Raw genomic sequence first — 23555 nt, 5'->3', positions numbered from 1 at the left:
CCCCGGGGTCTATCAATCTACTTAGGTACACGTGAATATATCTTTATGCTCTAGCATAAAACAAAAAGGCGAGAATCTGGGTATATACGTATCCGAGATCTCTGGGGTTTAAGAGGGATCTCTGTAAACAGACAAGGAAGAAGAATATCAAAAAAAACAACTGGAACGCAAACGAAAAAAACCGTTTATGCACGCCGTTAACAGTACAACCAAATAAAAACATTAAACCAAAACAAGACTGTGATTATTCCCAAGCGCCGTAAAAGAAATGGGTATTATTATTTTAATGTGATAAGAAAATTTATGATACCGAAAAGAACCTATAAAGACCCGAGGACAGAAGGAGACGAACGATTGAATTTTGCAAAACGAAACAATAAACAACAATAAACATGAATGGGAAAGACAAAGGGCCGGGAAGAAAGGAAGGAAGTTAGGCCCATAAACATGTCGAAGCCTTAAGGCATTATCGAATACCGTTTCGCTTACTGAATCTCCTCGGGTGTTCCGGTGAAACTTGGGTGGGTATTAAAAGCCCTTCGTTGCTTCCTGATCCTGTCGACTACTTCATCACTTACAGAAGGACTACCTAGACTTCCACCTCTGGATCGGACCATCGGCTTCGTCGACATCAGTGCCGCAGCCAAATCGTCCGGCTTTATCGGTTTGGCTATATGACTCAACATTCTAAACGACATTGTTAGTCAAGATGCAGTTGCAAATGACGGACGAGTATCAACGTACCCAGCATGCAAGCACTTCTCACGATCACTAGGAGTAGCATTCGCAGTCAATGCAATGATCGTGGGTCTCTGCGAATCCGGATATCGCTTCATTAATTCTCTACTGGTCTCGATACCGTCGCTACGAGGCATTTGAACCTAAATCCAACGATGTCAACAACCAACCCGCTCCGGCGCATAGCTTGGGCTAAAAATGGATCACTCACATCCATTAGTATGACATCATACTGGTTATTCTCACTAGCCGCGACCTCCACCATCTCAAGGACTTCAATTCCATCCTTCGCATGTGCCGCAGTGTACCCCATGCGCTTGAGATGTTGTAGAGCCACCCTCGTGTTCAATGGATTATCCTCGGCGAGCAAGATATGCAATGGGTGTTGACTCCCCAGAGATCGGATCATCTCCTGCTCCGGGTCTTCAACTTTGACGGGCTCTCGCTTCCTTGGATCTAGCGCCTCTTGGATATTCTGGATATACCGCTGGCGCGGGGCCGGTCGCACAATCGATGCGGTCATATTTTTATGTTGATCTAAAGCCGGCACCGTTGTTCCGAACCGCGCTTGCAGTATAATCTTAACCGAAGGATCGATCTTATTGATGCTGGCTGCAATACGTAAGCTCTCGTCCAGCGAAAAGTCGACAACCGCAACCCGGATTCCTCCGCTCCGTATGGCCGTCATTGTCGAGATAACCGTGTCGGTTCGGGTAATCACCAGGCCTTCTCGGGAAAGCTCCTTCTCAAGGGTCTTGGAGGACAGCTCATGAGTATCGGCAATGAGCACCTTTTTGCCCACCAATCGTTTGTCCAACTGAGGCTCCTTGATTCCGATGGGGGCTAGAATTGTAAGGTGGAATGTGGACCCTTGCCCTTCCACGCTGTCCAAGCTGCATAGGCAGACCAATTAGCATCAATGCGAAAAGATAACACTAACCAAATTCGCGTGTTGGAATCATTCCAAGGCACACTTACACAATATCTCCACCCATCGACTGAGCCAATTTCTTCGAAATGGCCAGCCCCAATCCCGACCCACCGTAAAGCCGCCGTGTCGAGGAATCCACCTGCGAAAATGCCCGAAAAAGTTTTTCCCTGGCTTTCAATGGAATCCCGATGCCGGTATCGTTGACCGTCACGTTTATCCGAACCTTTTCTTCGTCATCTTGACGACTAGTTGCCTGGTTCAGATGCTCGACCCATGCCGTTACAAGAATGTGGCCCTTTTCGGTGAACTTCACGGCATTGCCAACAAGGTTGATGATTATTTGCCGGAACCTCGTAACATCCCCGAAGACGACTTCGACTGTGGGGCACTTATTCTCGAACACAAGTTCAAGGTCTTTTGTGGCAGCCGGTTCCGCAATGAGCTGTAAAGCGCTCTCTATGCAATCTCGCAACGAAAAAGGTGATTTTTGGAGATCCACGGGGCCGTGCTCCATCTTGGAGAAGTCCAGGATTCCATCGATAATCTTCAGCGTTAGAATGGCCGAATTGCGGATTGTCTCCACATACTCGCGTTGCTGGTCGGTTAGAGGCGTATCTAAGAGGAAAATTGCGTAGGAAAGCAGGGCATTGAATGGCGTTCTGATTTCATGAGACATATTGGCTAGGAAGGACGACTTTTCCTCAGTAGCTTCTTCCGCCGCTTTCTTTGCCAACTCCATTGCCCGATAAAGCCGTGCCTTGTCTATTGTTACAGCGGCTTGAGTGCAGAGGAGGTTCAGCAACTCCAGTCTCTGGGAAGTAAATGCGTGGTTCACATGCTTGTTCTCAAGATAGAGAACGCCCATGGTTTTGATTTGGTTCTGGATCGGCATGCAAAGAACGGACTTTGGGTGTTTTGTGGCGAAATATGCGTCTCGACCATACGTCCCATCAAATTTCTCATCATGGCCATTTCGGACAATCGGTTCCCCAAGTTTCCAAACGATTGATGCGATCGAAAGAGGAACAAGGTCTGGCCGAGCCTTTAGAGGTTGGTGATCAAGTATTGTAACCTTTTCCATGAAGAGGATCGTTTCAGCATAAAGATCACCATCCTCCTCCAATATCAAAACCCCATAATCCGCCCCGGCAGTTTGTAGAACACTTTTCATGAGCTTCACAACAACTTCGTCCATCTGAACGCCTTCACTGATGTATAACGACGCCTTCATAAAAGTCTTGTAGTCCAACTCTGAATCCGCAAACGGCTCAATATTGGACGATCGTGAAAAATGGGAATCATCATCGTCTTGAATCATATTCTTGGAAGCTCTAGGAGAGAGGTTCGTAAGTCCAGCTTGGAGTTGAGGTGGCGGTGCCTGCATCGCGCTTTCGCTAGTATTTCTTGACAAAACGGGACGCACCGCGGATACTGGGAGATCAGCATCGCTGTAACGGCTGGGATGCATCGTATGCCTAAATTTCATGCCTAATTCTTCGCTGTAGGTATTCCTCAAAGCTTGAAGCTTAGCATTGGCTCCCCACCACGAATATGACTTATAAGCCTCTCTCAGGTAAATCAACCAGCGCTTCGTGCCCAGTTTCGAGAGCCACATTGCGCATCTCTCGTTGATCAAGGCTGCTTCATGGTAGAACTGCGATTGATTTGCTAGCTGGATAGCTTCTTCAAATCGATCTAGAGTCGTGAGCGTACTCTCGGTGTCCTTGTGAAGCTCGGCTTCGAGGGCGAGATATTTATGGAGGAAGGTCTCTTTCGCATATAACGACCAATCCTTCAGTTGCTTCATGGTATCGTGGAGATACTTGGTCTCATCAGGTGTGAGCCTGTTTAATCGGTCGATAAGGGCAAATCCACCATAGAAATGCGACCAGGAGAGATATATCGACGAAATCATGAAGACCGACTGAGGCCTTGTGCCTTTCATAACACTCTCATACGCTGTATCCATATCGCCAAAGAAGACCGCTAGAATAATCTTGTAGAGATTAAGAGTGTATAGATGGCTGACGCTCTCACTGCACATCAACGAGTCGATATCCTCTTGTGTCATTTCAGCGCCTTCCAGCTTAGCGGGGTTTGAATTACCAAGTCCTCGGAGATTCAGGAGAAATTGGTATGGCATCCGGAGCCACCATCCGCCTAGTCGATAGTTTTGTCGGACGGTCGAAGCCCTGCTGGTGTTCATTTTCAGAGCAACCGATTCCAATCTCTCCCCAGACAACATTGAGAATGCGGGGATTTCTGCCGACGCAAAGCCCTGATAGTCTACTTCGAAGATGGCTTGTGCTGTGACTAGGGCTAAATGCTCGTATTTGAGGACGTCACTCATCCCACGGTGAAAACAGGCGATATGCCCTGCGAAGACTTGGAAGATGGCGGGGGCATTGGTAGGAGTAACATGCTGCATCTCCTTCTCCACCAAAGTGACTGCCATGCGCCCTAACTTCCAAGAGAGCAACAGGTTATGCTCTCCACCCTCGCCACTGATCATGACCGCAAGCATAACGATTGGATATGCACTCTCAATGCAAAGGCCCGACTTAAGGGTTGCGCGGAAAGATGTTAGGCAAATCGACGGTAGTAGTTCCGGCCGCGACATGTATATTGGAAGTAGAACACCGGCGCAGATTTCGTGCAAGAGAATATCCGCAGTACTGCGCTTTCGGTTTTCCATCACTTTGACTTGTGAAAGGTCGATAGAATCAAGTTCACAGGAAGCGCGCAGCGCCGCTGCATGTTTCTTGCGGCTTGCGTCGTCCTCAGGAATGTAATATCCCAACAGCGACAACGCAGATAGTCCCGCAGCAGTAGTATCCTGCAGTCTTCCCATCGCCATAAGATACTTCATTTTGAGCAAAAGGCATCGACTTTTGTTCACCGAGAGAGTGCAATCATCTAGCAACATCTGTATCGTCTCAATAGCAGCCTCATAATCGGATTCCGCAAATTGAGTTTCTGCCAACGACATCGTGACGTTGAGTCGCAGCTCACCGATATTGACCTTCCTGATAACTCCCAAGGCGTCCTCCATATAGCTATCCTCATCCTCGTTTCCTTCGTCAAGAAGTCTCCTGGCTTGGTTGAAGTAATTCAATGCGGTATTGAAAGCGGTAGTTTGCAGCGCCCTTTTTCCTGCTTCGAAGTTGAGTGTAATCAGCTTGCGAGACTCCTCCCGAGTTAACGGACCCTGCCAATAATTCAAATGATTCGTTATCTCATAAATCATGAGGTCCATTTTGTCGTTACTGGTGTTAGCAAGGAGCCGGGTTCCGATAGTTCTATGGACCTGTTGTAGCCGATCTTCTGGGATGAGAGAGTAGGCCGCTTGTTGTACTCGGTCGTGAAGGAAGCGGTATGTTATAGCCTGGGTCAGATCCGCGGGTATGGCAGGGTACCGGTTAGCCATATAGGGTGTTATTCCTCCGCCTTCCAGTTGAGAAGTAACTTCATGTGTCAAGCCTGCGTTATATTGAGTGTTCATAGGCAACATCAACCCGGCCTAGTAGTGCGGACATGTTAGCTATTTGTCACATATTATCACGTTATCGTCAGCCGTCTAACTTACATCAAGAGCACCCCAAAGCGACTCCTCCGCCTGTTCCAAGGTCTTTCCGCATGCAATCGACAGCGTTTCGATAGAGATCTTCCCATGGCCCAAACAAGCAGCAACCCTCATTATTTCCCTCGTTTCTTCGCTCAGACTCATCATTTGCTTCACAAGAAGATCAACGACTCCATCAGGTAGCTCATCTGTTTCGATAGTTGACAGCGAAAATCTCCACATTCGTTCGTTGAAATCAAACCAGATGTGCCCACCACGGTGAAGACTCTTCAGTAGTTGGATAACAAAGAATGTATTTCCATGCGTTTTCGCAAAAACTAACTCGGTTAACGTTCGTAATTCAGCGTCGTGTGGCCGAGCCAGGTGTGGTGAAGCTTGTCCCTTCGAGTCCTCTTTCTCGGATGCCTCTAGGTCAGTTAGCGTGGGTGGGAAAGGTCGGTGAAACGTATCTGCCACAATCTTTCCAACACTCTCGATATCGAGATCCCCGATTTCCAAGTCGTTGACCGGCACACCATGCTTCCTTACTCTGTCAACCATGGCGTAGAGTGGATGGTCAACCGTCACTTCGTTGTTTCGATATGCACCAACCAGAAGGATACTCTGCCCCTGCCCGTTTGAGTTCGCTTGCGCTGCAATATTGGCTATTAAGTTAAACTCCGTGCTCGAGCACCACTGCAAATCATCCAGGAAAACTACCAAGCTATGCCTTGCAAATATCAACAGGAATCTCACAAAGACCGTTCGAAATCGTTGTTCCCGCTCGGATGGTCCTAGCGCTGCGAGTGCGTCTGGTTTATAGTCCGGACCCAATAGCAATTTCATTTCTGGGATCACCTCAAGCAATACCAATGCTTCCCCGTCAAGCGCCCGAATTGCATCCACCCTCCATTTTTCGAGATTCTGTATACTCTCGGAAAGCACTTGTCGAACTAGGCCTTGGAGTGTTTGTATGAGACTAAAGAAGGTCGTGTTCCGCTTGTATTGTTCAAATTTTCCGCTGGTAAAGTATCCCTTGTTTTTGACGACGGCTTTCTGGACCTCCTGCACCAATCTGCTCTTGCCAGTTCCGCTGTCTCCTCCGATTAAAACTAGTGCGCTAGACCGCTTCTCCTTCACGACTCCGTAGGACTCTTGAAGTGACTTCAAAACATTTTCCCGGCCATACAACTTACCTGTCACTGAGAACTGACTATTTGCATCCGCTTCTCCGATCATATAGTCGTCCAGACTGAGTCCCTTGTTAAGCCGTTTCATCAGTACTTCCAAATCCGCTTGCAGACCGCTCGCCGTCTGATATCGATCCTCGACATTCTTCTCTAATAGTTTGAGAATGACTCTAGAAACTGCAACCGGTATCGACTGGTTTACTTCTGAGGGTGCGGCAGGCGGCTTCGCAATATGCTGATGGATAAGTTCCAAAGGTTCAACTGCTCTGAAAGGTAAAAATCCAACGCAGAGTTCGTACATGGTGATGCCCAAGGAGTAGAAGTCGGCTCGGTAATCGACCACCCGGTTCATTCGACCTGTACACTCTGGAGCGATATACTGCAGCGGGCTCGGATTATCCCGCAGAGCGATTATTGAACCCGTATGATCATGTGTAACTTCATCCCGGCCGTGACGAGTCGCAAGGTGCCAACCGAAAAGGTGTCCTTTCGGCGGGATACCTGAAGTTACTAGTATAGTATAAGGGTTCACGTTGTTATGGATAATCCCTAAGGAATGTACTACGCCCAATACATTAACGATATCATAAACAACAGTTAAGATACCGATCAAGTCGTTATGGGTTCTAGGCTTCGGCGTCGGCACTCTATTTGACGGCGGAGGGGGTGATGGTGCAGTTATCGTGGCTATGGAAGATGTTCTCGACCCCCTAGCTACTGGTTCCATTAAAGGTGTTTCGTGGGGCGTATCTGGTAGCTGGAGATTTGAATCTTCTTCCATTACCTTCCTCTCAGGTAAAAACCATTCCTTTGATGTTTGGTATCCCCTCTTATCGTCATAAACCAAACTGATGGCACCGTCCGGGAAGTAATCCATTAACACCGGGCTGACAATATTTGGGTGACTTGATAGATTCGACAGCGAGTAATTGGGTGAACTCGAGTGGGATGGCAACAGTAATCCTCGCTGGGAAAGAGGAGACAGTGAAGCAACTGAACTTCCTAGGACAGGGGTCTGCAAAATGGTATTGAGGGACCCAGGTTCTGCATTCGAGTCAGAAAAGAGCTTCCATTCCCATCTTAACCGAGTCAGCGAGTCAACATTGTCAGCTTCTGCTGTTTTCAGGAGCATAGGAGCCAAAGTTGACTTTGACTGAGCTCTGTAGACATTCATATAGTTCTAAATCAAAATTAAGTCAGCTACTTCCAATATTGCCGCTCCCTATCTGTACTCTCCAACTCACAATCGAATACATTAGATTGAGATTCGTATATCCATCTCCATTAGTCGTTTCGGTCACAGCCGCCGAGTTGATGGATACTATATCATTGGACGGTTTCCCAAACCTGACAGTAGCAACCATATCATTGCCTACACCGCTCTGGCGGCTCCCTGTTTCTGATGTATTGCTTCTTTCATCTATATCCGGCATCTTTGTATTCAAGTTGCCGTAGATCCTAGATCCTAAAGGATTTGGTCCTATGGTATGGGTAACAGGACTCGCCGATGGTGGCGTACTAAAGAACTGCGGATGAGCATCATAACTGCTCTCAGACCCGGAACCGGATCTAGAAATCGGTAGTATTGGAACTGATGGAGGTGGACCACCAGGTGACGGACTCAGTGTTAACCCAACTAACGAAGGTGATAGGATTGAAGGAGAGTCTGTTGATGATAACGACGTGCTGACAGCACACTGTGGCGAAGTCAAGTTAGATGATGATTGGGAAGAATGCCTTGTCTGGTGGGGCGATATCCCTCTAGAACGAGATTCTCTACCACTGCCATACGATGCATGCGGGGCATGCGAGGGATGGACTGGAGTCGATGATCTTGAACTCGTACTATGCTGTTGGTTTAGCTTTGTCGGCGAGGTCATGGTGAAGAGTGAACTGAAGAACTTGCGCAGGGACGCCAGGGTTGGAAGAAAGATGGTGATAGCCTTGGTCGCCGTCGCTAGAGGTAGCTAGCTGGGCAAAGGCTATTGATGTGGGCCAGCAGCTAAGTCGAGTTGAGCCAAGACTATATCGTCGAAGCGGGCCTCACTCCGCGACCAAACCAAAAGTCCTCAAGCGAAATTCTGGCCTGGTTATAGCTGCCCTGCTGTTTCCTGCGGACCTGCACTTGCACCTGCGTCGAGCTAGGTATGGGATCACCGGCTGCAACTGCGGTGCAATATATTTATGTGTTGTCCGTGTCGTCGTGCGCTGCAAAGTCGTGCACGAGAGGTAACGGTGTGTCTGATGGCAAAATACAACTTCGAGGGGGCCGATCTGGTCGATGGAGTTGTATTTGTCGGAAAGGACGGCGGTGAAAGATGTGGCAGAGACGTTCAACAGCGCATGACCGAATCTAGGAAGAAGGAATTGCAGGTCCCACTTCGGCAGCACTTTTAACAACCTTGGAAGCAATTATCCGTGCAAAGATTGGGTGGATTTCGCTGTCCCGCCGCAGTGCTATAATGCTGGTGCAATAAGAGACCGTTAGCCCTGTTTTAAGTAAAGCAAACTGCACTGGCGGAAACCTAGCGACCCCGGTGGATCGCCTGCTGCGATAACCGGATTCAGAATGGCTTGAGGGGAACCAGATGATGGATTATGGTTCCAGTCTTTAACAGTAAAACTTGAGGATGTCTATAAAAAAGTGTTCGTGTACAACTTTCTGGGTATGTCTATTCGCTCAGCTTTTAACCACCTGTCGGGATGGAAAAAAAGAATGACCCGATAGCAGAAGAAACAAGGAAAATAGCGAGAAAGAGAGATGTATAATACGGACAACCTGATTTCCCGAACTCGCTGTCCAGCAATAAGTTGATTGGAAATGTAAGCTTAAAGTCTAGAAGAAACTGAAATCAATTAGGGTTCCTCCTTCACCCGTGGGAATTAAGAATTGCCGTGCCAGAGCTAAAGGCAGAAGCGACTATTAGAGTTGATACCTTCGAAATAACTTCGGTCGTCCTTGAAGTCTAAGCTAGGGTTCGCTGGGGAGGAAATAAGATGCGTCGGCTGAGGCTCTGGAAGATGACGAAATTTTGCCTGAATATTTTGGGGGTTTAAAAGTTATAACCAAGGAGAAAATACGAATAAGAAAACGATTTTAGCACCCGTAGATGGAAGTGTATACAGATCTCGGCCTTTTAGGACAGAGAGACATCCGTGCGGGTTTTTGCATGCTGCACATGTCCAAGCAGGCCCTGGCTGCTCTAAATCCTGCTTTGCGTCCTGCTTGATCTTTCTCGCGGACTTCAAACTTGGCGGGGAGTTTCAAGGAAAAGCAGGTTGGATGCAGGTTCCAGTTGGGTACGGAAAACCCTTATTATTTTTTTGGATGTATCATGGTCTCCTCATATATCTGCCGCTGAAAATCCATTATTCATCATGGGGAATATTAGACTTCCAACGGTGCAAAGTCTGTTGACATCTGAACCCTAGCCATTGACGTTGCCGGTGCCGCGATGTTATTGGATGTGTGTCGGGTGCCCTGTCAAGTCAATGACGTCGCCTGCAGCGAACCCAATGACTCTGCATATCAAGGACTAGGTTTGCCACCGCACGGAACTATAGACACGATCCAGGTGGTTTCGACGCTCGATCTCTCGATAGAAGTCCGTTAGATATAAATTCAATCCGGGCTCCTGTTGAACCCTTTTTCTCCTTATAAAAAAATTCGACTCCAAGAAAGTTCCCTGGAAACTTTCAACCTTCAGGAGGGCCATATGCGAGTATGGGCATGTAGGTGACAGCTGGAAGCAGGAGTGGGATCCAACCGGTACTCCGGCTCAGGCGAGCGCAAGATCGGTCGGACTTGAATTATGTAAATCGAAGATGTCAGGGAAACTTTTCGACTACGACTTTTCGATGTTTTAGCGTGTATCGCCTCGGGATCGGGAACTGGCGCGACATCGACAGCGTAATAACCCTTGTCGCTCTAGCCTAATATAGCCTAACAATCTGCAACACCAACAATACCGACATGTTTCTATATATGTAGGTGAAAGCAAGACGATTAATTAAAAGACTCTCACTAGGATTGATATGGATACAAAAATCTAATAATCTAGAAAGGTTGTAAAATATTAAAAATATCATTTCGTTGCTGGAGGGTTGCTAGGTAAAATGTAACCACGGATTACATGCCCGTTGCTCTGGTATATCGATAGTAGTCTAGTGTCAAGACGGGTGCTGTCTCACCGAAACGAAATGTGTTAGTTGTCGGCGACTAGTAATGCACTGGGTATTGAGGTTGCACGATATTGGCAACTGTAACCCCAAGGTATATTATACAGCTCTCTATATATGCCAATGAACATCCACGAAACCTACTTAGTTCTGGAGGAAGTATTTCCTTACCCACCCCCATCAAAACATAAATAACCGGGATCTCTTAGTTACTATGAGCGAACGAAAAAATATGCCGCAGTACACGCACAATTCAACATAGAAGATAGAATTACCATGTGCCGGTGTCACAAGATAGATTAATTAAGGAAGCTGAATAGTGATGTCGCGGTCAAACTTGTGTGGGCAATTCGATATTCGGCCATGCAATCGGTGCTACGGTGTCCCACTCACCGTCCTTAAGCTTGGGGAGGACGCCCAGTATTATGGTAGGCGGCAGCTTTTATGATTAAAGTCCGGATCCAACGCCCTCAATCCATACAGAGGCCCCATCCTTAAATTTTGGTAATTTGCATAGCCTAGCCTTAGGTCGGATATCCAGATCTAACTTCTAGGCTTCGAACTATGGTAGGAGATAGGCAACTAGGCTTACCCGTCTACGGCCAAGGTGGATTTCGTACCGTTCACGGAATTCTCAAGGGATATGACTGTGCTTTCACAACTGGGGTACCCTCTATCGGCCGTTGCTAATTAGTCTGGTTTCGGCCCGCAGTATGTACTTTATACAGTCTGTCGGCAAAGTTTCAAGTGTTTTCAAGTTTTGGTGGCATCTTCGATGTTGATTAAGTATATACACCGCCATATTTTAGTTGGATACATCAGCCGCCGTGGGACCGCAAAGCCCCTCGGCGGCCTCAATATCCTTAGCAAATTAAATACTTCTTAGTCATCTTGACACGTGATTTTCTCAGGGCTACTGGGAAAGGACGAACTTCCACATCTTTTTGGCATTAGCATGAGCCGGTTGTATAGCAAAAGCAGCGCTCATTGAGGTAAACCATCTACCTCGTGTACTCTGTACAGATCTGTTAGTTTATATTCGAATCTGGTATTACGTAGTCTTAAGGAGAGGTGTAGACTTACAGTTAGCATTATGGTTTCTTAACAAAGGACCAAGTTTCCCAACATATAATAACGTTGCATTTTGGGGGGGGGGGGGGATTAGTCAGCACAGCGACTTCTCGGAGCACCAGTTGCAGGGCCTCAGCATATCCTCACGGCTTCAAAGGACACCGTCTCAAATGTGCCTAGCAGTTTTGTTGAGCCGTATTTCGAAGCTCAAAATTGTCATGTGAGCTACGGTTTCATGAGCAATCATGATATAGCTTGGCTGTCAATTTGAGGATCCAAGCACTTTTAAATCTGTATATGAATACTTCTAATTTTGATATCCGGCCTACTGCAGTTGGCATACTTAAATAAGTAGATACCGTATATTCTTAGGACTAGCATCCTTGTTGTATTAATTCTAGAATACATTGATTGTTATTTGGATATCAAGGGCACGCAAAATAGCATGGGAATAGGGAAGACTACAGAACAAATATAAAATCATATAAGATTGGACACGGCTTTCCTAGTTTATGAAAGCGCTTAGTGACAACAGGGGATACCGTAGATCCCAAGTACCTGTTTGGGGTTCCCAAATTTATATTGATACCGTTGTCCCCTCGCCTACTGACTAGCTATAGCTATTCAGGCCAACGATAGTCTCATATCAGGCTATCTGGTACCTAGATTAACCGGCTAAAAGATATCAACGTGGCTGCAATAAATAGGAAACAATTACGAATAAGATATAACACCATGCACAGATGTTCCCAGCTCTCGTTTCAGAGATTCCGTCTGATACCCCAGCTGTTGGTTGGTAACCGTTGACCAGAACCGACGGCCAGCCGCCAGGGCCTGTTTGCCCGCCCAGATGTGTTGCCACGCACTGTGACTTGCATGGCTATTAGGGTGGTCCATGGTCATGCCATGGTCGATGCATATTAACGAGTATTACGATAATTATAATCGATCACTTTAAAGTAATTAGCTCTCGTAAGCAAGCATCAAGATCTTTATATCGTACGATATCGTTTCAGATCCCGGCAAATCTGCATGGGGCCGACCCTTTTTTCCCTTTTAAATCAAAAAGTCGGGAGGTTGTAACAAAGTGTTAAATGATCCGAAGTATAAAGGATCTCTCAGAGCTGGATGCTGCAGGCGCACTGCAAGGTTTCGCCAGTATATTGAGATTGCAAGCTAACCTCCTCTTCGGGCAAAGCTGTGCGACGAAATATCCATATTGCATCTACTTCGTCAACGTACTCCCGTGGCTTGGACGGAGAATAGAAGTGTAGTGGCAGCCATGTACTCTGTAAGCTGAAGCTAGTTGCACCAAGAGTCAAAAGCCAAAATGGTCCTTTTATAGATAACACTTGCGGGAATTTTGTGAATTCTGGCTTGTCATATGTTGTTATTTAGGGTATTGTGATATTTACCGAAGAACAGATGTGTACGTAATAAATCCATGTCCGTAGTCGTTAAACTCAGCTTTAGAATGTTTCCGTCGTCTTCGCCCGTCCTTCTTCGTCGACAGAGGAAACGAGAATGAGCTGACCCCTGGCTATATCTGAAGCATCGGGAGTGTTGCCCTGTCGCCATTTTGCCCGGACAAGACCAGTCCGAGGCGGGACGAAAAAAAGAACTTGAGACGGAAGCTTGAGGTATCGAGACACAGGATCTCGGGACATGGGATGGTTAAGTTGAAGCTAGCGAAGGCCCATTAACTTGTTCGGGTGATCGCCTCCGCAAATTTCGCCTGTAGACGAAGTGGGTAAATAGATGATAGCTCTTTTGGGTTCTCTTGGACCTCCTGTTTTCCGCCTTTGCTGCGACGCTATTTTGGACCGAAGTGACGGAGTGGTGGTGCTTGGAGAGGTTGAAGTACTCGAAGTACGCACTGAACTGCTATATCCAGCCATCACCGCGCTTAAACAAGCTAGCACTCTGCCTTATTCGAAGGACATTTAATATTTCCAGTCCTCGACAGGACAGATAACCGACAGCCAGCGATTCGTGGGAGGCCGTGTCGAGTTCTGGGTCCCTTGGCCCTGCTGCCCCTTTGCACGTCCGTAGTAGTTAAGGTGCAGCGCAGCTGAACTAGCTCGCCCTCTCCTTCTTATCGCTCATACTGCCCGTGCATACACAATTGTGCCGTTGGGTTTCTTCACGTTTCAGGTTTCCAAGGACGGGCAGCTGTTTCCTTCCTGCCTTCCTGCCTTCGTTTGCCCGGCCGTGCTGCGGTGCATCTGTCTGCCCGTACTGTGGTTGTGTCTGTGAAAGAAGAAGAGAGGGAGCTTAATTTGGTGTTTGGCCCTCTCACACTCCCAATCAATCCCGTCAGTAGGCAATCCAGTTCTCCCCAAAAAACATCCACCCCCAATTTCCCTCTCTCTCACCATCATCACCATCATCTCCATATCATCACCTCCTACCTCAGCCAACCACCGTCCTCCTCCGAACGACTGTCTAGCTGCCGACTTTCCCCCGACTTCCATCTCCCCAGATCAATCATCCCCGAATTGACAACCTCTCCTCCGACGTTATCGCGTGAAGCTGTCCTTTTCTTGAAGTTCCAGGCCCCCAGTCCACGTTCAGTAGCTCCTGACAAAGCTACCTATCGGTACGTACTTACATCCATACATACTACTTGCTTAGTATGTACATCTCTATCGAACCAGTCGCAACTCGAACCCTGAATGAACCTGCCCCCCAATCATAACCCCTTGACCCTCCATCCTCCAAAACGTTCGCTCTCTATTCTGGACAGGGTCACCTGCACTCATTGATTGTTGCTGCATGCGGCTCCCCCCTTTCACCTTTCAACACCTTTCAATAGCTCTTGTCCTTACGCGAATTCCTTGAATCTTTTTTTTTTTTTTTTTTTTTTCGTTGTCGCGTTATCATCGCCTTGATAACCTCGTCGTTATCGAACCCTTTCGACGTTTAAGGTCTGACTTGGTATCCTTCCGTTCCCTCAATAGAACCACTTGACGAAAAAAGCAACGTCTATTATACCCTTTTGGTAACGATGGTTGTCGCGACCATAAAGTAAGCTCCAACCGGTCTTCCCTACAACCCCTGATGGTTAGTTGAGTTGTTATCGTGATAGCTAACTGGAAGCTTCTTACTTTTGATAGATGTGTCGTCGTCGGTGACGGTGCTGTTGGCAAGACTTGCCTGCTCATTTCCTACACCACGAACAAGTTCCCGTCGGAATACGTTCCAACTGTCTTTGACAACTATGCTGTCACTGTCATGTAAGGGTCTTTGGTGCTTGATACAGCTCTTATCGTTATCGTTATCGTTTCTAATGCCACCATAGGATTGGTGATGAGCCATACACTCTTGGTCTCTTCGATACTGCTGGACAAGAGGATTACGATCGTCTGAGACCCTTGTCGTACCCACAAACCGACGTCTTTCTCGTCTGTTTCTCTGTTACTTCCCCAGCCAGTTTCGAGAACGTTAAGGAGAAGTGGATCCCCGAAGTCCGACATCATTGCCCTGGAATACCATGCTTGATCGTTGGCACGCAGGTCGACTTGCGAGATGACCCTGGTGTCATTGATAAACTAAATCGTCAGAAGATGAAACCCATTCAAACAACCGATGGTGAAAGGTTGGCGAAGGACTTGCAAGCTGTCAAGTATGTTGAGTGCTCAGCTCTCACTCAAAAGAACCTGAAGAATGTCTTTGATGAAGTAAGTCATCTGCCAATTTATAGGACTTGCGATCCATTCCTGCTTACACGTCCTCCTTTAGGCCATTGTTGCAGCTTTAGAGCCCCCCAAGGCGGAGAAGAAGAAGAAGGGATGCGTCTTGTTATAAACGCTTGTTTCGAGGTCTTGCCCTATAACGAACAACGATGTTTACGATAATTCTGCATGCTCTTTTTCTATTTCCAATAGCATAATATCGACTTTATGTACACTAGGATCGAACGCAATTGCGGGACAGAATCTTAAACGTGCAGCCGTCTGTCACTGGGTCTACTGGGAAGCTACACAGATGCATGGAAGCCCGTGAAGGTACTAACTGACTCTTTATTCCCTCTTTGTTCTTTTTCGAAGGCGAATTGGGGACTACTCGTGTGGTGTTTAGAACGCTTTGCTCGATCTTTCTGGCCTTTCGTATGTATACCATCTAACGACTTTACCATATTATCCTTCCCAGGCTCTCCAAAGCGAAGAAAATATCTTGGGAATCATGTTGTGCTCATCCCTCGGATAGGACCTGTATGCTGCTTTTTTCTCTCTTCTTCCCTGTCCCGGTTTTTTCTTTCGAGCTTCCCGTTATCGTTTGCTATTTTTCTCACAGCTCCGCTTAAAGCTTTCTGTCTTTTATTCCCTGCTGCCCTTTTTCCCATCTTTGTCTTTGCTGGGTTTTTTGCTGCGATGCTTCTTTGATTGTGACGCGGGTTGTATTTGTTTCCTCTTCGTCACTACTACTTGGTACCTTCAATTGAAGCTTCTCGCGTTTTTTATATATTAGCAATGCATTTTGCTCTTCAGAATTTTTTCTTATATTACAGCGATCTTGAGGCTGAATCTGTGACAGCGAGAACCGGCCTTCGATAGCTTCCTTAACATTAACATTTCACTACGATTGCCACAAGCCGGGCAAACCGCAAGCTGCCAGGTATACAGGCTAAAGCCCGCGTTTCAATATATCGGCTTATCAACTGAAGCTGAAGTTGGTGAGCAAGGGAGGTGACCGGGATAGGTGAGCTGCAAGAATAGCTTAGCCTGATCCAGTAGTATCTTAGTGTTTAACAGGCGAGGATGACGGACTGGTTAATGCTAGCTATCCACGTGATGATGACATCAGGATTTTATCTGTTAGCGTAGCATTGAGTATCGAAAACTACAGTACTCGTCCCCGCTGATCAAAGTTTTGGTCACGAGGACGCCGGAATGGGGAAGCCGCTGCTCTTCTGTGGACATGATATTCCATATATGGCTTTAAATGTATATATAGTATATACAGCCTCGTTCCCTGATACACACACATACACATACTAGTAAAAGGTAACATCTTCTTTCTAAATCGCAAATTAGCTAGACTATTTCATAACTTTTGGATCTCGTAGGCAGAAAGTCTTCGTCGGTTTTAGTTTGGGTTAAAAGGTTGGTGTGTTAATTAGTGTCGTTTGCATTGGTTGGTGTTGCTGTTGGCAATTGGGCTGGACTTCAGCCTCAACCTCAACCCCAATCCTCAGGCAATCTCCTTGCCCAGGTCAACATCGCTGCAGGCTTCTCCAACTATCCACCATCCTTACCTCTTACCAACCTGCCAAAATGACTCTCCCACCTCATACCATCAGGATCAAGCGGCGAAGAAACGAGGATCCCGTACAAACCCTACGTACGGGTAACCCCGCCCCGTACAATCCCAGCAAGCCTTCGCTAACCAACAGGAATTCAAAATAGTCGTCGAATCTAAACGTCGAAGAGTCGACGGTGAATTCTGCTTTATCCTTCACGATACCGTCGAAAGCGCTGCGAGTGGCACTGCGTCCCCTCTTCCTCCCAATGGCTTGAAGCCTCAACAGCTCACCGTCCCAGGAATCCCCAAGGAGAGTTCAACACGACTTGATGATGCCTTGAAGGATAGCCTTCAACCTGGTGGCTTTAAGGAAGCAACGTCGTCCGACCGCGAAGGTAGGCCGATCGCAGCGGATAGACAGCTTCCGATAGGCAAGCGGGAGATTAAGAAGGCTGTATCACCGGCCAGGTCGGTTAGGTTGAAGAAGAAACCAGTACCAGTCGCGTCACGACATCGGCTTTCGGAATCAATATCAAGCAGTGCTCCTATTGATGACCTTGGAGCGTTGAGCCCGACCACGAAGGCCGAAGTGCGGAGGTACCACTTGTCAAAGAAGATGAAGATAGAGAATGGAGCATTTGGACAGGTTACCGGGAAGAAGCGGGAGAGAGGACTTGTACCGGTGTTCATGGAAGGAGCGGGAAGAGTAGCGAAAAAACGGAGTGCTATAAAGATCGGAACAAATGATTATGATCTTGGCTCAGAAGGTCATGATGAAGAAGACATGGAGTATAGCAGCGTGGAAGAGCAACAGAAACCTCGCGCTAGGAAGAAACCGCAGACACACGCTAAAGAGAAGGCAATGCTACAACGACGAAGAAGCAGAGATGCTTCAAGAACCCGCAATACGACCAAGGAAGAGAAGCCTTCGGATAAGCCTTCTGAGGGCCTAGAGTTTGGCTTTGACTCCGACGAGCTCGCAAAACAGCTGCAGGATATGGTCCTAGATTACATCTCCAGCCAACCGGACCTCAACAGCTATCCTACCAATCCAAAATCGCCCGTTCAAGAGAAGAAAAACAAAGTTATCAATCCCCTTGGCGGCGGGGTTGGGGGTGGCACGTGGGCAGATGTTGAGAAGCGCATGGATGTTGATGCAGCAGGGGACGTTATGAAATTAGATAGCGACGGTGAGGAAGGCGAGTGGGTTTATGATGTTTACTTCCGCGAGGAAATCAAGAAGAGCAAAGACGGAAGCACTGCCGTCACTAACGGCGACTATGGCGTTCTGGTGTATGTTCTGCATGTATCCACACCCGCTTCTTGATACATTGGCTGACTCGCGCACCAGGATATCCAACTCTGATGATGAGCAATGGTGGTACGAAAACGACGAGGATGAAGAAAGTGCATCCGACCTGTGGGGTAGCGACGATGAAGATAGCAATGGTTCGTTTATCTGGGTACCATCTTCTCTAGGATGCTGGGTTGGAGCTGACCCTATGTTAAATTACAGCGGAGGAATACTACAAAAACGACTATCCTGATGAGGATGACTACGATGCTGCTGATTCTGATAACGACTACGACAGGGTCAAGCAATATAAACAACCAAGGATCCGTGGTCGTAAGAAAAGGGGAGTTTGGGATTACGAGTCGGATGGGTCGTATGACCTTGAGCGGGAAGATGAAAGCGATTGATCTGATCCTTGGGTGCTGCGATATCGGATATGCAGGTTTACCTGCAGAGTGGTAAGCGGCCAGCTTACAAACAGGCAGCATGTGGAATATTGGTCTATTTAAGAAGCTGCAAAGTGACTTTGACACTAACATCTAGCCAACCACGAGGTTTTTATGCATATATCAGAGCCATGAGGCTCAGCCGCAAGGTGTCCGGGGTATTCGATGACTTTTTATATCGATTTTGATCATGCATCGTACATAAACACGTTTTGACGTTTTGGTCCCTCCTTGTTTTTAGCGTAGACAGGACCGCATTTCGAAAATGATAGCACATTTTTGATGATTGAATATGCAGGCAACCTATAACCAATCCAGCTGCTCGATTGAGCAATCAATTATGGCATCCAATATCGATACCTGATCTCAATTGAGCAAGCGCACGCGTCATGGCTACACTTTCCTTGTTCGGCCTCTGGCGCTGTCTCGGACTTGGCGGGCATATTCCATTCGAAACGCCATCTGGTGTGGAACCTGAAGAAGGAGGGTGTGGGGAAACTAAACTTCATCGCGTAATGTTCCAGAAGTTTTTCGACATAATCGAAGACATAGGTGGTGAGCGCGCTGGTTGCCTAGAATATCGAACGACTGGGATTGTTCTTTCGCAGCTTTTCTCTTCTGTTGGTTGGTGGGAGAAAAGCCGCTTTTTTGATGATTGAGAGAGAAAGGGGTTGGGATGGCACGAGTTAGGAATGCTTCTTCTTATTCGCAGAAGCCTTTCAATTTCGATTTAATGCTCCACCGCCGTAGTATCGATTACAATCCACATCGACGAATACTAAAGATGTTACCATTGATGCGATCACAGGATCGAATTCTGCGGGGTCATAGAAAACTTCCATAGAAAGTGTCTAGAACCACCACAATCATTATCTCTGAATCTTTCCCGACGGCACCATGCAGCCTTCGCTTGCAACGTGTACAGGACCCTCTCCACAGTCTTAGTTTTACCAAATGGGTTCCATTCCGTCTATACTACAGCAGCTTGTGCAAGGGAAAAAAAATTGTTTCAGCGCCATGCGTTTTGAAGAACATACCCGGAGACTTGAGACCCTAACGTTAATTATTGCAAACGTGCCTTTAATATCACGAGCACGGCCAGACCTCGGATGAAGGAGCGGCGAAGGCCGTTGAGCTCACTGGTGCCTTTTACTTCGCACGCGAAGTGCATATATGGCTGAGCGGGTTGGCAACCTCGGCGTTCTAGTTAATAATCGGGAGAGTCAACGGATTTATTAGTTTAAGGGTGAGACCATTAGTATTAGTGCTGAACTCCGATATATCGGCGCTGATAGGTTAATGCCTAGTGGTTATCTTGGTAATGAAGCTTTTAAAGATCTTAACAAGCAAGGCATCCAAGATATCCCGTTGGAGTCTCTTTAAGTGCCTGTATATAGGTGCACTCCTTTCTATCTATAGAACCATATATCCCGTCGACGGGTTTTAAAATTCACAGGAAGAACCTTGAAATCTGGATGTCAATCGTGGAGAATTACCAGGTACCAGGATCGAATGTCAGAGGCCTAGTCCCTCGTCCCAATGAGGCAAAAAATTCCCTCGCTCTCTTCCAGCGTTTAGCTCCATGGAACAGCTGCATGGTGCGGGCGATACCAGGACCACCATCTTCGTCCTGACAAGGGAAGGTCGGGTTGCTTCAGACCGCATGGAAGGCTGACCACCCCTTATGGACCAGCCGGGCCAACTAAAGCTTGAGCACCTCTGGTGACGCGATTTCAAAGACATACATAGCACATTATGCACTTGACATGGGGCCTGATCGAGGAAAGTTACGGTGAAAGTTCACAATTGGGCTCCATCGCCCGGCACCCGTATGGAATCGCCAGACAATCATGATTTCTAGCGGATGGTATGTCTCTCCGATATTAATTACTTTTACATAAGATAAAGGAATTAGAGTTCGAAATTTTCGTTCTATCTTTTACTATGTCCAGAGAAGACGGCCTGACCAAAGATATATATCCTCCCGGTGGTGCAGTTATCGAGGCTTTAATATAGTGTCCCAATCCAGGCACTCCAATTCCTTCTCGAACCACTTTCTCCCGCCTTCCAACAGTTTATATAGCTAGTGCTGGGTACCAAGAACCTAGTATAATCTGGGCTAAACATTTAAACACTTTTTACATTTCTGCCGCCCCAGATCCGTTCACCGCCTTCCCGAATCCCGCGACTGTCAGATTAGGAATGTGCAAAATTGACACCTACTGCTCGCTTCCTACAAAAAGATAAATCTGCAAATCCGTGCTTGGGTCGGGTCGTCTGATTAAGATAATTCTTTTTATATAAACAATCCAACCCACCCCCCTTTTCGACAAGGTCTCTTTTTATCACCAGGATTGGTTGTTCAAGATTAATCTATATATCCGCCTAATCGATCCCCGCCACTGCCTTCTGAAAATCCGACCTTCTCGATTCGTTTAATGGGAAACAATATAAGAGCGCTTGGATGTCGATATCATAAACGTAAGTCCATTATTATCCTTGTCTTCCAACGCCCTATCTTTGAAACCAGTTGTATATCCGCATGACTTTAAACTTTTGAGGGAGAAAAAATGCCCCGTCTGACTTCGATGCCGTTTATATAGCTTGAGGATCACTCGAACGACCATAGCTAGCCTTGCTATTCTGCAGAGTGCGTTCATCAGTTACTTTCTTACAAAAAATAGTGCTGGGATATTTATATTCCTTGTCCCTTTGCGGTTCTAGTTTTGTTATATCGCCGACGGGCTCCCTTGAGCACAAAGTGAAACCCGTCTTTAGTATACTTTCTACGAAGTTATACTCTAGCGCACTAGGGGGGCAATAAGATAATAGAAGAAGTCGAAATAAAAAATGGGCCACCTAACGCAGAATACCAATAGCTCAATGTCGAGTAGTCTGAACAGCTCGAGCAGCAGGTCCAGCACAAGGTCCTTTTCCTGTGCAACCGTATGCGACGAATGCGTTTTCCATGCGTATGTTTACTTGAATATCCTTACCTACTCGCACTTTATGCAAGTTTGTGTTAACATCTTTGTTCGTCCATTGTAGTGCCGTCCAAGGGCACAATCTATTCCAAGGACCCAGGGGCATTCCTATCCAAGTCCACATCCTTCGCCGCGCCGAATATCCTCACACTCCTTACCTCTACTGCTACAGCAATGACCAAGTCGACAACTATATCGAATTCCCTGCCTACCGACCTGCATTAATCCGACAAACGACTGGAATAGACGATTCCTCAAATTCGGAACCGACATATAAGCCAGCTCCTGTCATTCCTGCAGAAAACAGTCATCATATCGCAGAAATAATCTACGACTTTGATTTTGGAGAAATCACTTTCGATGAAGGGAGACGGGTTGCTTTGTTTCATGTTAAGCCGAGTTGGGTGGGGAGACCGGTGAATTTGATATTGAATTTTGAATCGCATGGGTTGGCGACACAGTTCATGAGACATTTGCTGGGGGCTATTGCATATGATAGTGCGGGAGAGACGAGCTGTTTATACTTGTACGTCCATTTCTAAAAAAAAAAATTGTATTTGACTTTTGGGATCGGAGCGGGAACTAACATTTGGGATATGCTAGTGAACCAAGGAGTTTTCGATTAGCAAAAGTGGGATCGAAATATCCCCCTCATGAGGGTCTAAAGGATAGGACATCTACGATTCAGATCTACAAGGATGTGAATGAGAGGAGAAGGGGGGCTATGACCTTTGGCGAAGGTCCTTGTTTTTCGGGATGGTGTATGCTTTCATAAAGTCGCCTTTATAAATTGCGAGGGAGGTTGCTAATAGGTATTAGTTCACGGTCACCCGAGGACACCAGAGAATCCACCATCGATGGATATCATTATGACTATGCAAATCACAGTGGTTGGACGAAAAGTTCAGAGCGCGAGGTATACAGGGAAATGGGATGATGCACAACAAGCGCTCTATCTTTCGAAGTTCAAATATAATGTCGAATCGCAAGTCGATATCTATTTCCAGGATATTACAGATATGTCGACCGGTAAGTTTCAAAATTGTTTTGGGAGCGATTGAAATGGTTCCTAATTGTCTATTCCAGATTTCGCCAGAATCGCTTCAGGCTTTATCCGCGGCCAAATTCTCTGCGAACGAGACGTCGACTTTGTATTTCAAACCAACTACGGCCTCCGCGAGGAAGAGAAACGAGATGCCACCCTCTACCTCTGCCATCGCTCATCTGGCGATATCGCTTTCCAACGCCTCATCCGTCCGAGAATGTACGGGAAACCAGCCAAAAATCTCAATCTGGTGGCGGAAGAAGAAGGATATCCCACAAAATGCGCGTTGGTATTATATCTTCGATTCAGGAATTGGGCCCAGGTCGTCGAGGTTTCAGCATGTGATGTGAAAAGGGATAACATCGACCCGTGTACCATCCGACTTACGAATCAGCCGCCTAATCCGAGGAGAGTTTATGTTGGGGAGGATGATTCTGATCGATTTCCGTTTTGGCCTCTGGACGATTATTTAAAGCAAGAGAATTCATTCCAGCTTGCGAGGATCCGGTTTAAGACTCGAGAGGGTTAGTAAATTCTCTAGTAATACTTTGCATCTATTTCCGGGGATGCTAACATTTGTGAAAAAAAAAAAAATAGATACAGACTTCTTTATTCGACAAAAGAACATATTACACTCGAGAGGCTGCAATCTCTGCAAGACTCGAAGTCGAAGGATGCTAGCCGCAAGTCTACCACCAGACGATATACAAACGAGTCTAAAAACCTGTTTAATGTCGAGCTTAGCAGTTGCATCTCTAATTACCTTACTCCCGGAGGATGAGGAAACCAGCCAACTTATACACCCATACAGTCATACCGTCAAAACGTTTTTACAAAGGCAGAAGAAATCACTCGGACAATAAATTAACCG

General features: G+C 46.8%; 4 protein-coding genes across 4 annotated transcripts; 3 read left to right on the top strand and 1 right to left on the bottom strand.

Moving 5' to 3' along the window:
• Nucleotides 1–485: 485 nt before the first annotated feature.
• On the bottom strand, nucleotides 486–8301 carry DFL_003916 (uncharacterized protein; the record flags this gene model as incomplete). Its single annotated transcript, XM_067632923.1, has 6 exons — nucleotides 486–687; nucleotides 745–881; nucleotides 950–1631; nucleotides 1717–5189; nucleotides 5256–7601; nucleotides 7666–8301. The coding sequence occupies 6 exons, from the start codon at nucleotides 8299–8301 to the stop codon at nucleotides 486–488; spliced, it is 7476 nt and encodes a 2491-aa protein (XP_067491143.1).
• A 5128-nt stretch (nucleotides 8302–13429) lies between these two features.
• On the top strand, nucleotides 13430–15478 carry DFL_003915 (uncharacterized protein; the record flags this gene model as incomplete). The annotated part of the gene is made up of 6 exons (XM_067632922.1): nucleotides 13430–13540; nucleotides 14249–14270; nucleotides 14632–14698; nucleotides 14788–14907; nucleotides 14973–15351; nucleotides 15413–15478. 6 exons carry the CDS (start codon nucleotides 13430–13432, stop codon nucleotides 15476–15478), a joined length of 765 nt encoding a protein of 254 aa, XP_067491142.1.
• A 1469-nt stretch (nucleotides 15479–16947) lies between these two features.
• On the top strand, nucleotides 16948–18616 carry DFL_003914 (uncharacterized protein; the record flags this gene model as incomplete). The annotated part of the gene is made up of 4 exons (XM_067632921.1): nucleotides 16948–17014; nucleotides 17080–18208; nucleotides 18267–18364; nucleotides 18432–18616. The coding sequence occupies 4 exons, from the start codon at nucleotides 16948–16950 to the stop codon at nucleotides 18614–18616; spliced, it is 1479 nt and encodes a 492-aa protein (XP_067491141.1).
• Nucleotides 18617–21505: 2889 nt separating this feature from the next.
• On the top strand, nucleotides 21506–23547 carry DFL_003913 (uncharacterized protein; the record flags this gene model as incomplete). The annotated part of the gene is made up of 6 exons (XM_067632920.1): nucleotides 21506–21627; nucleotides 21704–22165; nucleotides 22243–22400; nucleotides 22459–22668; nucleotides 22726–23208; nucleotides 23282–23547. The coding sequence occupies 6 exons, from the start codon at nucleotides 21506–21508 to the stop codon at nucleotides 23545–23547; spliced, it is 1701 nt and encodes a 566-aa protein (XP_067491140.1).
• Nucleotides 23548–23555: the final 8 nt, after the last annotated feature.

The sequence above is a fragment of the Arthrobotrys flagrans genome (assembly GCF_004000055.1).
Source record: "Arthrobotrys flagrans strain CBS H-5679 chromosome Unknown unitig_0, whole genome shotgun sequence".
NCBI lineage: Eukaryota > Fungi > Ascomycota > Orbiliomycetes > Orbiliales > Orbiliaceae > Arthrobotrys > Arthrobotrys flagrans.
The sequence above is the reverse complement of the archived record's forward strand: the minus strand, read 5'-3'. Positions and strand labels throughout refer to the sequence as shown.